This window comes from Galleria mellonella, unplaced genomic scaffold (genome assembly GCF_026898425.1).
Source record: "Galleria mellonella isolate WM207_F2 unplaced genomic scaffold, CSIRO_AGI_GalMel_v1 utg213, whole genome shotgun sequence".
Lineage (NCBI taxonomy): Eukaryota > Metazoa > Arthropoda > Insecta > Lepidoptera > Pyralidae > Galleria > Galleria mellonella.
The window spans coordinates 849,540-864,645 of record NW_026442039.1 but is presented as its reverse complement, the minus strand read 5'-3'; the positions used below and the strand labels follow the sequence as shown (position 1 = coordinate 864,645).

Here is a 15,106-nt window from a genome sequence, read left to right as displayed (position 1 = left end):
TTTAAGGATGTATCTCGATTGATTGATAAAAATAACAAGGGCTTTTAAATACAAAGAGAACCACCAAGGGATCGTAATTTTGTCACCAAGAAACTGTGCTTTAATGTATGAGTATAATTGTATTTCGGCTCGAAGCTTAGATACAAGTATGGCAATAAAATTATGGATGCTCTTAATTTTAATTAGCTTTTAGAGATGAATAGTGTCTGCCATGAGGACTGCTGCTTTTTTCCAACAATGAGTATTGTCATATTGTTAGTAATTCATAGTTACATTTACAATATTTATTAGGATACCAACTGGAAATATGAATAGCCACACTTTGTTGTAAAATGCAAATAAATATTTAAAAATGATTAATAATGTCAATGTTTGTGATGTTTTTGAATACAATTTCATTTAGCAATTCTATTATTTCAGTTCGTTTTTATAACAATTTTTTTTCACGTACATTAGCATTAGATATTGTATTAGATCCTATACATGCATCTAATAACAATAGGAATCTTATCTGCACTTTGTTTCCTCTGCATTTAATGATATTTATTTAATGTGTTACGTGATTTAATTAATAAAAAGCAATTCCCAGTTCTTGTTTTCCAATTTAAAATTCAGTAGAAATTAATAAAATTCATTAGATTAAATGGTAATTCTAATTATATTAATATGTGTTTTATATTTTTTACAACATACGCTTTTGCGGAAACTGCAAACCATTACATAACAAATTGTTTTGGGACATATACAAAATACTTGTATACATCCCAAAACAATTTGTTATGTAATGGTCAGTTATAAATCCAATCACCAAAGTTTCCGATTGAGTTAGACATCCGTATTGAACCAGATAAACTAAATTACATCTCCCATTTGATTACCACAAGAGGAAATTAAATTTGCATTTATAAGTTGTCTACGTCGACAGTTTCTGTTATCGATTTACTGTTTAGTGCTTAAACTGCGAACTTAGTTCTGTAACAATCATACTTACAAATAATATGAACAATCCCATGGCGAGACTGCAATAGTAAATCGTAAATCAGAACTATTGTTGGGCAATAAATGCGAGAATCGAACACAAGGGATGTTTGATTAAGGTTTATCTCGGTTAATTTACGGTTATTGTGGCGGTTGCTACTTCGCGAATAGGTGTCGGTTAGGACATGTTTCGTAGACATTAAGCTGAGTTCTCTATTGTTGTGATGTCATAGTCTAGGCCTGTAATAAACCGGTAAATTACATATTGTATATTACTATATTACTATCTATAGGTTAATACAACTACTGATGATAGTTGAATGTATTTCGTAAAGTTTCATTATTGTTTCTTCGCTTTATTTGTTCATTTATTAAACATATATATTAATTGTATAAGTAATAGGTTAACGCTTTTCAATCGCTATATAGCAAGGTAATGCAGCCATACTCTTAGAGTGACGATGACCAGAAATTCTTCACCTTAATAAAGTATTTTAAAACCTGAAAATATCTATATTAGATTATTTTAGTATTAGATATCGTCTACGAAAAAAGGTGACAACTTAGGATTCCACTTTACATTAGTTATGTATTATAAAGCTACTCAAACAATTATTTGATTTCAAGTTAGACCCTAATAATTAGTTTCAAGACTCTATTTAACATGAAAATGTTACGTGATCAGACTTAGATTCATGTAGTAGAAATAAATGTTAATGGAACTGTTCAGTAATTGATTAAACAACGAAACTCGTCCTCAGGATTATTTGATACTGGTGTATATACCTACAAAAGATAAATACATATTATATATATATATATATATATATATATATATATATATATATATATATATATATATATATATATATATATATATATATATATATATATATATATATATATATATATATATATATACATGTATTACTATATGTTTTTATGCATGTATTTAAATTAGTCAATTATCTTTTATATATAATATTTACTTTTTTCATAAATAGCACAATTAATATTGGTAAATGCCATAATCAAACATTTATATTTAAGTTTTCGTATATGTTTTCGGAATACAACAAGGAAAGTCATTGTTGACTTCTGATGAAACCTTTAAATAAACACTAAAAATACAACCACGAAATCCAAATTAAATGAGGTGCTGCAAAACTCCCCGCGTTCCCATTAAGTAGAATTGGCAAAAAGCGACAGAACAGGAATGTAAACACTTAAAACTTTACTCGGCGTAGAGTTCTGCCGCTTCGCTGTAATAGAGGGCGCTGCTGGCAAACAAAAGCGCGCCGAGTTTTAGTTTAGGCCGCCATTTTGTCTGTTCGGTGTTTTAACCGTTTCCTACATAATTCTAGAGCAAAATGGAATGGGCGCGTATGAAAGATGAATATGCAACGTTGACGTCGCCTCCGCCACGCCGCGCCGCGTCGCCGTCAACCGTCGCGCTCTAAAACGCATACAGACACGACCGAATGTAATTTATTGCCATCAGTGTTTTGTTGCTTCATTTCGAATGTAAAAGCTGAATGTAAGGATCTCAGATACTGTTCTTCAAACGAGATTAATGATTGCAGGCTATCTTGTTCGGTTGAATTATAATCTAAAATTGATATCTACGTATGTAGTCTAGAACTTAGCTACAAAAAAAGTATGTACAAAGAAGTTTACAATAATGCAATGGTATTGAAAATATTGTTTTTCGTTACCACCGGAATTTATAAATTAGCGAAACTTTAAATACACATCTAATTGTTAATTCTCGCCTAGTTTTGTATACCATAGTATATATATATATATATATATATATATATATATATATATATATATATATATATATATATATATATATATATATATATATATATATACACACCCAACATAATATTGAAAATATAAAAGTTTGTAAAGATGTTTGTATTTTTATTAAAAATGGTTGACTGGATTTTATATATATATATATATATATATATATATATATATATATATATATATATATATATATATATATATATATATATATATATATATATTATAAAGCAAACCTATCAAACTGTTTAGAAACATGTGGGTAGGATTACATTGCCACTTAGGTATTACAGGTAGGCGTAAAAGTCGATTTCATTAGAATGTTAATAACAAACTTTTCCTTCATCAATGCTACGACTAGAATCTAGATTATCTATTTAATACCTAAAACTTAGTATATTAATTAATACAAACTTTCATTCATGTCTGTCTGTTTCTTTTTATATTGTGTAGACATTTAGTAAATAATTACTAGTATTCTTATAGTTACGAGTATCTGGACAAATTGCCGGTAAAAATCAACCATATATTGGTAAAAAATTAACAGATTAACTTTATTTTTACATTATATCAATTGTAATTGTAGAATAATAAAATATTTAATATCTTGGTACCTTAAGTTTATAAATATTCATGTTTGTGAATATTTTTTTGTATATTTTCATTCAATTAGTGTTAATGAGTGACAAACATCTTTATAAACTTTGTATATTACTTAATTTTATTTTATAAAAAGTTTGTAATTTTTTATAATTTTCTTTTTATAATTTTGTTATAAGAGGATTATTGAGCAGTTTAACAAATAAGTGAACATAAATATTTAAAAATATGGAACACTGATTATATTGATCTTTTGGAATACTAATTGACGAAAATTTTCTAATATTGGTACTAATACACTTTCTTATAGCGGTAAGTAGTTAACCAATAAATTTTACTTCTGCATTTTCTGGTCCAGTATCTTTATATACAATAGAAGAAATGTTAGGTCAACCTCCACACCGTTCTGCCTGGCAAGGCTCGAAATTAATTTTTGATAAATTTGTTACGATGATCTAACATCTATAATCTCTTACTAGTGTTTTATTTGAGTATACCGATAGTGCAGGAAGGCAAGGTTATAATTTTATTGTCATCACAATAACACTTTATTATATAATAATTTATTGGTTGATTGACTGATAAGAATAAAAAATAATTCATATTCTTCTTCCAAATTTGATGTCAAATTTCATTGTAATTAGATTCGATCGATAACTCAATTTAATTAATAATTCAATTAATTCGTCAAAATGTAAGAAATTGCGTAAGTGCTAAATTCACTTTCACATTTATAACATTATTAAGAGTTTCCATTTAACAATAATGATGTTTGAAATGATATGAATGATGATAATTGCCTAATCAACAATGACAATATAAATTTTATAATCCTTTTTTTTATAATAATACCCGGTTATAATATACAGGTTTCCCTAGTGTGGAGCCCAATGTATCTTGTCATTGTAACTTTGTGTTTTTGTCAAATAATAAATTTCTATTTGTCATTTTTTTTTATTTTATCTATTATGAGTAATTTAAGTAAATATTGTGTTCTATAGAGTTACCTGACTCGCAACCAAGAGTGCGTGCGCAGAAGAGTTGGTACTCCGTGGGGGATATGTTACGAGCGAATTGCACGTCTCCACCTGCCGACCCGCCTGCTAATCTTACTTGGCTTCTTAACGGTCAAGAGGTATTATTTTCTTTTTCTATTATTTTATTTATAACTGTTTAATCATGATTACATTACATTGACTTTTTAAGATTATTTTCCGGAAGAGTGGGTGGCTGAATAAAAAGGTACATTTGCACTCTTACATTTGTTTGAAATGGACATAAGACGACTTCCAAAAATTTTTTCAGATTTCGTACCTCTTAATTTTCAGCCGTCCTTTAATTGATTGCATAGGAAAGAACTAAAGTAAAATTAGCCTTTGAGTATTACTTTAATGGTGAAACCGGTCAGGAATTTATTATATTATAACACCATTTCGTGGAAAAGTACAAATATTTACAATTAGTATAATCAATTCTCAGAAAATTCTGGGATAGGCTAAGTCCACTATATATTTTCATCCAGCCAATCCCATGATTGTTTATCAAAAAATTGTTTACTTAGGGCTACAATCATGGGACAACTTTTTCGTGAATAATGGTTATTGTAATTTAATATTTTGTTCCACAAAAGTAATAATCAATCATAAGCACCTTCAATCATGTCATAATCAATATTAGACGTAGATTATTAATTTTCAAGGGACTTCTAAAAGTAGGAGGTTTGAAATTCGTTTGTTTTTTTTATAGCTATGTTAGCTGATTACGTCACCGTCTCTAAACTGGTTTTAATGATTTGTTTGTCATCGAAGTGTTTACTTTTGTGTTGATAACATGTTAATAGAAGTTGCTATTCTTGTTTGCAGAATAAAGATTTGCTCCTTACGATACATTATTTACTTATGTAGACACGTGACTCCGCATTAAAAAATAAAATAAAATCAATTTAATGTCTACGAAAAATTTTATCTTTTATAGACAATTGATACAATTGAAGTCATTGTGTTATTGCAGATTCATTATTGTATCTACTTTTGTAATACATAAGTAAATTTGTTAAAAATATATATTAAGATTATTTAATAATGATACAAACAGGAAAAATACCTAATTAAATACTATAGAATGAGAATACGTTCTATCCTAATAATATTATAAATACAAGTACTATATAATAAAGTTTGTAAGAATAAATTTATGGATGGATATTAGTCTTTCAGAAAAAAACTTCTGAACGGATTTGAATGAAATTTGGTGTACGGGTAGGTTATATTTTAACTTAGAATATAGAATATGAGGATATCCGCAAAAGAACTAAAATAACCGACATAGCCCGAAGGATAAGCAAGCTGAAATAGCGATGGGCTGGTCATATAGCTTGAAGAATCGACAACCGATGGGGAAGAAAGGTTCTTGAGTGGCGACCACGTACGGATAAACGCAGTGTAGGACGACCCCCCACTAGATGGAGTGACGACTTGAAATGCGTTTCAGGGAGTCAGTGGATGCAGGTAGCTCAGGGCCGTTCTTTATGGCAGTCTATGGGGAGGTTTATATTCAGCAGTAGACGGATTGTGGCTGAAATGATGATGATATAGGATACGTTATCCTTTATTACTGATTCATTCAGGCGAAGTTGCGAGATACAGCTAGTCTAAAGTATTTCTACAATAAATATGTTTTGTAAAGTGAAAGATAAATATTTAACAGTATCTATGAGAAGTTGCATGTACTAAATAAGTGCTTATTATATATACTCAGTCAGAAGCAGCTTCAAAGTTTCCCTTATAATAGAATAACCGGGAGAGGGGGCGAAACACGTCGAGAATGGCAATGTTTGAGGAGTACCATGGGATTTACAGTATATTCAGTGGTCTCGAGGTTACTATTCATGCTTATAAGTGATGGTTATTACTTTCCTAGTTAGGTGAGCCGTATGCTTGTTTGCCATTCTAAGTCGTGTATAAAAAAATGCATTAGGTCGTATTTGATGAAAAAGGCACAATGATTTAAATGTTAGAAAATTAATTGTTAAATATAATGTCACCAGGCTGCGCCTGTTTGAAGTTTAAATATAAATAAACCTATGAAATGTTTATTGGTATTGCAATTTTGAAACTCATCCTATTTGTGATTTTAAATTAATATGAAACGATTACAAATACAGGTCGAGAAAATTATTAAATTTGCGATGTGCATGTAATTTATTGCGAGCCTAAAACCTTTTTGTTGTATTATGTTCTTAAAATGAAAGTGGACTAAATTGCATTTTAAAAAAGAAACAAATTTATTGTATTTTAATAACAGTAAATTTGTTTCTTTTTTAAAATGTTTAGATTATTTATCAATTATATCTGACAATATTTGTGTGATTGTTACGACAGGTTTTTTTATATGCGATGACGGTTATTAACAAAAAGTATCAGATTCAGTTGGATTTGTTCAGAGTCATATTTGCAGTACTATTATATCACGAATATTATGTAAGAATACTTATAGATTTTCTACGTTAATATGGCATACCCTTAGTGCTCTGTTTCTGTTTGGGAGGAAATGTCTTCTATGGAGGTCTGACCAGAGAAGTATTATTTATTCCTTGGTTGAAATATTGTAAATATTTTTACTCTCACATTTTAATTTTTAGAACTTTGGAGAGACGTGCCATGTCATCGTAGACAATCTATACTTAGGGGTATTTTTATATATTTATTAAAGTTACTTTATGAACCAAATGAAAATATGCTACAAAAAGTAGACTTAAAATTCTATGCCATTTATTTTTGTGATAGGTAAATCAAGAATTCTTATTAAAATGAATAACGGTAATAGCATGCACAAATAATTTATATATTATGTTTGTTTAAAGGTAAAAGGGCTGGATATCCCATTGCACGACATATCGTATGTGCAGAAAAAACCTGTGATAACTGACACATCGCTGGAAGATGCAAATAGAATTATATTCAGTCCGTGGGACGCAATCTCAGGCTTCGAAGAGCCTGTGACCGATAACGTAATAGACATTCCAGGCAATATCGAAAGCATAGTGGGCATTCCCGACATTTATAGTAATCGGAAAAACAAGGAAGAAAGCGCCACCCGCATCACGCCGAGATCCGAGCAAATAGCAAATAAATTGAACATTAGTACAGAAGAAGAGAAATCTAATAAATCATCCTCGTTCAGCCAGCTTGTTATAAGAGTACAGTCTGTACATTTTCGCAAAGTAAGTAATACTTTTTTGTATGTTATCGTTCTTTTTGTGATATATTATTATTTTCGTACAGGTTTTTAATGAATCACAGAATTTGTATCATGAAGATTATTTTCACAAATTATGCGTTGGTCTCTTTAATGTTTCGATACAAAATATATTTCTGTGCCACTTGCATTCATCGATACATTATGCAACAATTTGAAACTGTATGCTTGGCTGTAAGGTCTCTACTGCCTCTATTGAATAATTTTTCTTCTCAATAACTAATTCTGCTCAAGTTATATGATCTGTTCCCATTTTAATTCTCAGATCCCTCGGACTATATTGGCCACTTTAGTTCTTCAACAGATATTTATTTTAAGTAGTTTCAGATTCTATCGCTCAGTTTTACTACGAACACAGCCAAAATATTTTAGCAAGTCTATAATAAAGTATAAAATACACTATGATAATAATATGAATGCTACAAATATGAATATTAAATATTTCATAATCATTTCAGTCGTTTGTAAATGTAAATAATTTTAAAAATGTTCACAATAAATTTGTTTTATAAAACGAGCAACATTAGGTACTTGTGTATTATAAAAGAGGTCAGTTAGCTCAACCTTAATTAAACAGGCTTTTAAATTATGTTACGGGATCTAAATTCATGTTTATTACATACGTCTATATACACGCAATTTTATATATTTATTATATTTTATGAGCAACATGATATCGATGATTATAATTACTTCTACCTAAATTATATTCTAAGTAATTACATACTGGTATCAACCACTTTTAATAATGTAATTGTAAATACTAAAGTAATGAGAAAAATATTTAGGTATATTATTATCTTTCAACATACTTCTATATTAAAATATAGATTTATGAGCAGTAGAAATATCATAGTCCTTAATAATAGACGGAATACTAACGCATGATGGGTAATATGAACATCACAGTATATTCAGTGCCGTCTATGGTGCTGTTCAGTATCTATGGGCGACAGTTACCACTTTTCATCAGGTGGGCCATCGGCTATATAGCCTGAGTATACTCTGAGTTTCATAAAATGAAAAATTTGCATAGGTACCCACTTCAAATTTTGTAGCAGGTAAATACAAATTTATTTTGTATAGTTATGGTTTTTATCAGAATATTGGTACCTAATAGTATTTATATTGTTCCTTGAGTTTATTATTTACCCAACAGCATGGTCAAATTATGTGCAGCTAATTTCTTTCATATAATAATTATATTTTAATACATTTATTATTATTATACTTGTTTTTGAGTATTTATTTATAATGCATTCATTTATATATATAGGGACGATTGAATGTGACGTGCGTGGCACGGGTACTGACGGTGTGGTCAGCGAGCGGAGTTCTACTTCTCGATGAGGAGAGACCACAGATAGCTCCTGTCATGGGCAGCCGGGACTCAAACTCAGGTAATATATTTATTATTCAAATTACTCATATACTGCGGAAATTGAAATTATGATCATCCTCTCTATGAACCTAAAGATTTTTCTCTAAAAGATATTGGTGAAAAGTCGACACAAAGTTATGTGCGAGCCTCTCATATAGTGCATCCAATTATCGAATTAACTCATGTTTTTATAAAATAAAAAATGTAAATTGTTTATCAGTTATCTTGTCAATATCTTGAAAAATGCTAATTATTTTGTTTTCATCTTAGAGTTACTGAATGTAAATAGTAAAAGTAATAATATATATATTAATATAAAGATTGTATATCAATTTGTACCTATTTTGTATGAGACATAAAAGTAATCTTCGATTCCGAAAACTTATTTCTCTAATGTTGCAAAAGAATATTTTTTATTCATCATTTTTATTATAATTATGTACAATGCTTTTTATGTAATAGATACATGATATTACTTAGAAATAATGTAATTATTCCTAAAACAATTTATTTACATACTAATTATACACTTTATTTAAAACTTCTTATACATGTTATGAACCATAAGTATATATATATATATATATATATATATATATATATATATATATATATATATATATATATTATATATATATATATATATATATATATATATATATATATATATATATATATATATATATATATATATGACTACACGTAATATCATGGAAAAAAAAAACAAAATATCACTTTCTATGCTAATACAAGTACGTATGCTCGCCATTCTTTTATGAAGTTGCATGTTTTATTTAGAAGTCAATACAGTAGTTGCGTGAGTTTGTGATACTCGAACATCTTACGATTGCTAAAAATATCGTTTGGATCACAGGCAATAGAGAGGGTTCAATTAGGTATAAAATTTCATGTTGCCTTACCTCTGTCATGAACCAATACTTATCGCACGATGACACGCCGGTTACCGGTGGCACGGGACGCTTGTCACATACTCGTAATGTAGTGAATACGTGTCAGAAATAAATATTTTTAACATTCTGCGTCCTGATGCCGAGAAACTGAAATCGTTAGGGATATTTAGTTGTTCATTTTTGCATAACATTTACTTAATCATTATCCCATAAAGTAGTATTGTATAATTATTTCTATTTTATTATGTCTATTTTTTCTATTTTATTTTAAAATTACATAAATGTGAAATATATTTTTTTTATTTAACTATTATCTTTTTATGTTAACTATTATTTTGTCACTAAAGAGAGACTTTGTACAAAAGTCGTTTGCTTGGGCACCTCTGTCCCATTCGTGTTTCTACCGTCAAGCAGTTGTGTTTTCATATCTGTGTTTCGGTTTGAAGGGTAGGCTAGAAGAGGCATAACATTAACATATGTCCACGGTACTGCTTATGTCTATAGGAGACGGTTACCACTTTCTATCAGGTTGATTGTCAGCTTGTTTGCCATTCTGAGGAGAAAAAAATAATTGTTTCATAATAATTTAAGTACGCTCTTAATGAAAAGTGATTTTAGAGTTTTCTATTTATTGCGGTATTATTCAGAAAGTCATCATTATTATTTCAGCCAATCATAGTAAATTATAGAAACATCCTTCATTGACCACCATAAAGAATGATCTTGAGTCTCAGTTTTGGTTAACTTGCAGTATATTTTGTGATATCTATTGTACTTTTCACGTGGCACCGATTAGTATTCAGCAACGTATATAAAAAGTGCATAAATTATATCGATGTTAGTGTCTTGTCTCGCTTGTACTTATGTATCAAATCTTGTTATGGTTGGATAACATCATAAACATGTAGGTACCTTGGTTGTAAACTTTTCGCTTAAGGCACCAGTCTCTAAAGTAGACCCTGGGCGGATAATGCTGATATCTGTTTGTTGTTATAGGTCCCCAGCGCAGCGCCACTCACGTCGGCGCTTTAGCGTTGCTCCATTGTATATTTTATAGACATTGGTGAGTATAATTATTTCATTAATAGTTATGCTCTTAATTGTGTTTGCATGACAGGAAAAAATCGATTGACCGAGATAAAGAGCCTTTGCCCATTTCTATGTTAAATATTACGTTTACAAGTTATGTGCCTATAATATGTGTCAATAATATAATTTTAAATGCATTTTAGAAACATAAAATAACTAAGTTGGATACATCAACCTAGCTTGATCCAAGAAGATTCGAACACGCATATCTCATTTTCAATTTAGATATTTAATAATTATAAATTATAATTTCTAGTACTACCACATAATTAAATATTTCTTAGTAAATTCTTTCCTGATTTTACTTTTCATTTCAGGTCAAACCGATGATCAGAAGACTAAGAAAATATGATAAAATGTCATTTTCTTATCTAAAATCCGTGTTAGACTCATAAAAAGTTTAGTGAAAAGTTTAAGAACACGCAGATAAAGGTGTTTTATCAGCAATGTGAGTTGAATGTAGTGAATTTTATACTTGTAAATAGTTAGTTTTATATTAGACTACAACTTCTATGAAAAATAGTGATGTTTTTGCTTGATGAACTTTATGTACGTACATAACTGTTACTTCAACATAAGAACCGTAAAATAAAGGTAATCCCTGTTTTGTAGATAATGTTTTATTTACTAGATCCGCTATACGAATAGATATACCCTTGACGCTGTTCGACGCAACGAACCTACTCTCTAGGGAAAATACATAAACTTGGTGATTTTGTATTTTACCATGGGTATAAGGCATTTTCCCGTGGTAAATTGTATACTATATGTTTATTTAAGCGATAATAAAATTCTTTATCACATTAAATTTCATTAATTTGTTAAGAAATCTTGCGAGTTCATTTACTATTTATTTATATATTTACTAGCTTTTTCCAGAGACTTTGACTGCATGGGATATGTTTATAGACCAAGATAAAAACAGTCTATAAATATAGACTATATCGCATTCTCTAAATCATATAGTACGTGTATAGAAAATTTCACACTGATCGTTGAAGCCCTTAAGACACTATAGGGTAACAAACAAACAAACTCATTTTCACATTTATAATATTAGTAAGGATGAGTGCATAGTTTTATTGTATAACAAAAGCATCATTTAAAAAAGGATTTTAGAAAATTTCAAGCTAAAGGGGAAATTTGACATTAAGTGTGCAAAACCGCATGTTCATTATTTATTATTAGGTATTAAACGCATCCAGTTTTTTTCTATGCAACTTAGCATGACAAAGAAGCTGACGGCCCACCTGATGGGAAGTGGTAACAGTCGCTTATAAACATGAGCAGTATCATGGACATAACAAAGTATACTGTTTCGCCCATGATACCCCCATGCGTTGCTATTCCTGAGGACTCGGATGTTATTTCTCTATACCCTAAGCATAATTAAGCGCCTAACAAACAACACAATACTCTTTGGAATCAACTTCCAGCAGTAGTATTTCCGAACCGATACGATAACATAACCTTCAAGAAAAGAGCATATTCCTTTTTAAAAGGCCGGCAGCACACCTGCAATGCCGTAGGTGTTGTGGGTGACCATGGGCGGCGGTAGTCACTTACCATCAGGTGAGCTGCATGCTCGTTTGCCCCCTGTGTTGTACAAAAAAAAAATAACAATATATAATAATAAATAAGATATATAGAATAACCAATGAGATACCAAAAGTTGACATCTATTATTTTGTAGTCCGTTTTATTGTAAGTAGGTTATATTGAGTTGTTTCTAATTTATAATTATTATCTATTTTAACTTAAAATTTAAAATCTAAAAACTGGTTGTATTTTAGTGAAAATAACAGTTTTATTACATTATTTATTTGTGGATATTTTTAAACAATATCGTTATTATATTACATATATGTATCATATTCATATGATATATTACATATATCATATGAATAATATAGAACAGCGTCGATATATTTATCCGTCAATAGATCATCGTAAGCGGCACACTGACAGTAAAATGAAATCTATTTGCATGATAGAACGCCGGCATATTATTACGAGTATATAGTGCAATAGTGGTCCCACGTTCAATATTACATTTTGATATATTGATAGCATTGGATTATCTATGGATAAAGGCAATATTTTCATATACTTATTACAAATTGAAACTAGGTAGTGTTTTTTTTTCTAAGAAATAAACTTCGCAGTAAAGAAAGTAAATGTACAACATTTTAGAAACGCGACGAGTCCCTGTTTCACACGGTTTTAAGAAAATAAAATACAGCCTATGTTAGTTTTTTTTTTACAACACAGGGGGCAAACGAGCTTGCGGCTCACCTGATGGTAAGTGACTACCGCCGCCCATGATCACCCACAACACCAGCGGCATTGCAGGTGTGCTGCCGGCCTTTTATTGTTATTATTTTATGTTATTGACAATGCTATCTATAGGAAATTTTTTTTTTTTTATTTATTACGTGCTTTTTTTATTTTGTCCTATTACAAATATAAAATCACATCTAGTTTAGCTTAACAAATATTTTAAATTAATTAAATGCAAAATATTTGTTTATCAATATTTTAAACGTATGGTGAGATTATTCTTTGTTACTAATATGATATTTACCGTTACAGTTATTCAAAACCTATTTAAAATGGAATTAGAGTTGCGTAATGAATTTATTGCCTCATTTATAATATAAAAATGCGAATATTTATAAGTTTTCTACAATAATGTACCTATTTATAAAAATCTTTATTCATAATAGCATTATAACGTATTTATATAGATTGCGTAGAGAACGTTTATGAATAACGCTCTATTATAAACGTTCAATGATGTCATTTCACGTTTTAGCTAAAAGCTCTATAAACATTATAATAGGATTTTTTATGAATAAGATGGTAAGTAGTTAGTCTTGTTGTGGGACCGTTTAGGTTTATTGTTATCACGGCACTATCAAACGTTTTTTGTAAATATTTTGATACTACTAATAACACAAGTTATTATAGTTAGTAGTATTTTATATGATACGATCTGTTTTTTTTTATTTCATAATTAATTATAAAATTATTTTTTTAAATATATATTGAATTTGATAATTTAATTATAAAATTTAAAAAACTCATTTGCTTATTGAAGTTTTTAATTACTTCTTATTCCACTTAAAATAGAAGTTTTTGTTGACTTGTATTTTTTTATGTTTTGATGTTTTATTTTGCCCTCATAAGGGTTTACTCCGATGCTGGTACGTTATAAATTTTGTTTTATTTGCTTAGTCGGTTTTTTTGTGGAAATAAATCTTAAATTATTATAAAGTAGAATGTCATATAATTTTCTTTACATTAACGAACATGTTTATAAAAAGGTTTAATAATAATTCACCTATTTATTATAAATACATTATAAAAAAGTTGAGCCTTAACAAATTGTATTCATATTTAATATAGTTAGTGCTCGTGAATTCTCGTTTATGGAAAAAAATAATCTATGCCTTTACCAATTTTTAAAGTACATTTATGCCAAACGTAACAATTAGTACAGACATTAAAACACGAAAAGGTAGTTAACAAATATATATATGCAAACTTATTTAAATTTTATAATTATTAAAAATAAACCATATATTCGGCTGAGCTTTAACAAAAGGAATTCACCTAAGGTTTCAGTTCGAAATATCTTCGTTTGCAGTTGAATAAAGTGAGCTCTATATATCCAACACTCGACCTCTTCTAGCGACTAAGATCAGTCGAGGTGATAAGGTCACTGTTGGCTTTATACATAGTCGTATCCCTAATGATCTCAAGCTGAATATATTCCAGTTTGATTATGTGTAAAAACTAGTATATATTGCATCACAAATAAGCGACTTAAATCGTGAACTCACTAAAATGTATCTCACTACAAAAGCTTGTTTGTAAATATTCACATTGTAAATATTGCATGTTTGTATATACATATAAGTAAAATCTATATAGATTTTACTTTGCAACAAGTAGTTTTATGCTTTGTAAAAAAACCGGTCTGCTTTGTAAAAAAAAATCGAACTCTTGCACCGATGATTTCGTACAAAATATATCGCAAAAGAAAATTTTTGTGATGTAATTAAAAATTTAC

The 15,106-nt window shown here is 29.1% G+C and overlaps 1 protein-coding gene across 1 annotated transcript in view; it reads left to right on the top strand.

Moving 5' to 3' along the window:
• The window catches only part of LOC113511664 (uncharacterized), a 35,265-nt gene extending 23,618 nt beyond the window's left edge, over positions 1 to 11,647 (top strand). Inside the window, exons 5-9 of the mRNA XM_026895340.3 lie at positions 4,395 to 4,528; positions 7,256 to 7,615; positions 8,927 to 9,050; positions 10,939 to 11,005; positions 11,349 to 11,647. Coding sequence (XP_026751141.1) covers positions 4,395 to 4,528; positions 7,256 to 7,615; positions 8,927 to 9,050; positions 10,939 to 11,005; positions 11,349 to 11,361 — 698 coding nt within the window. The 3' untranslated portion in view covers positions 11,362 to 11,647. The remainder of the gene's footprint in view (positions 1 to 4,394; positions 4,529 to 7,255; positions 7,616 to 8,926; positions 9,051 to 10,938; positions 11,006 to 11,348) is intronic.
• The last annotated feature ends 3,459 nt before the right edge of the window (positions 11,648 to 15,106 follow it).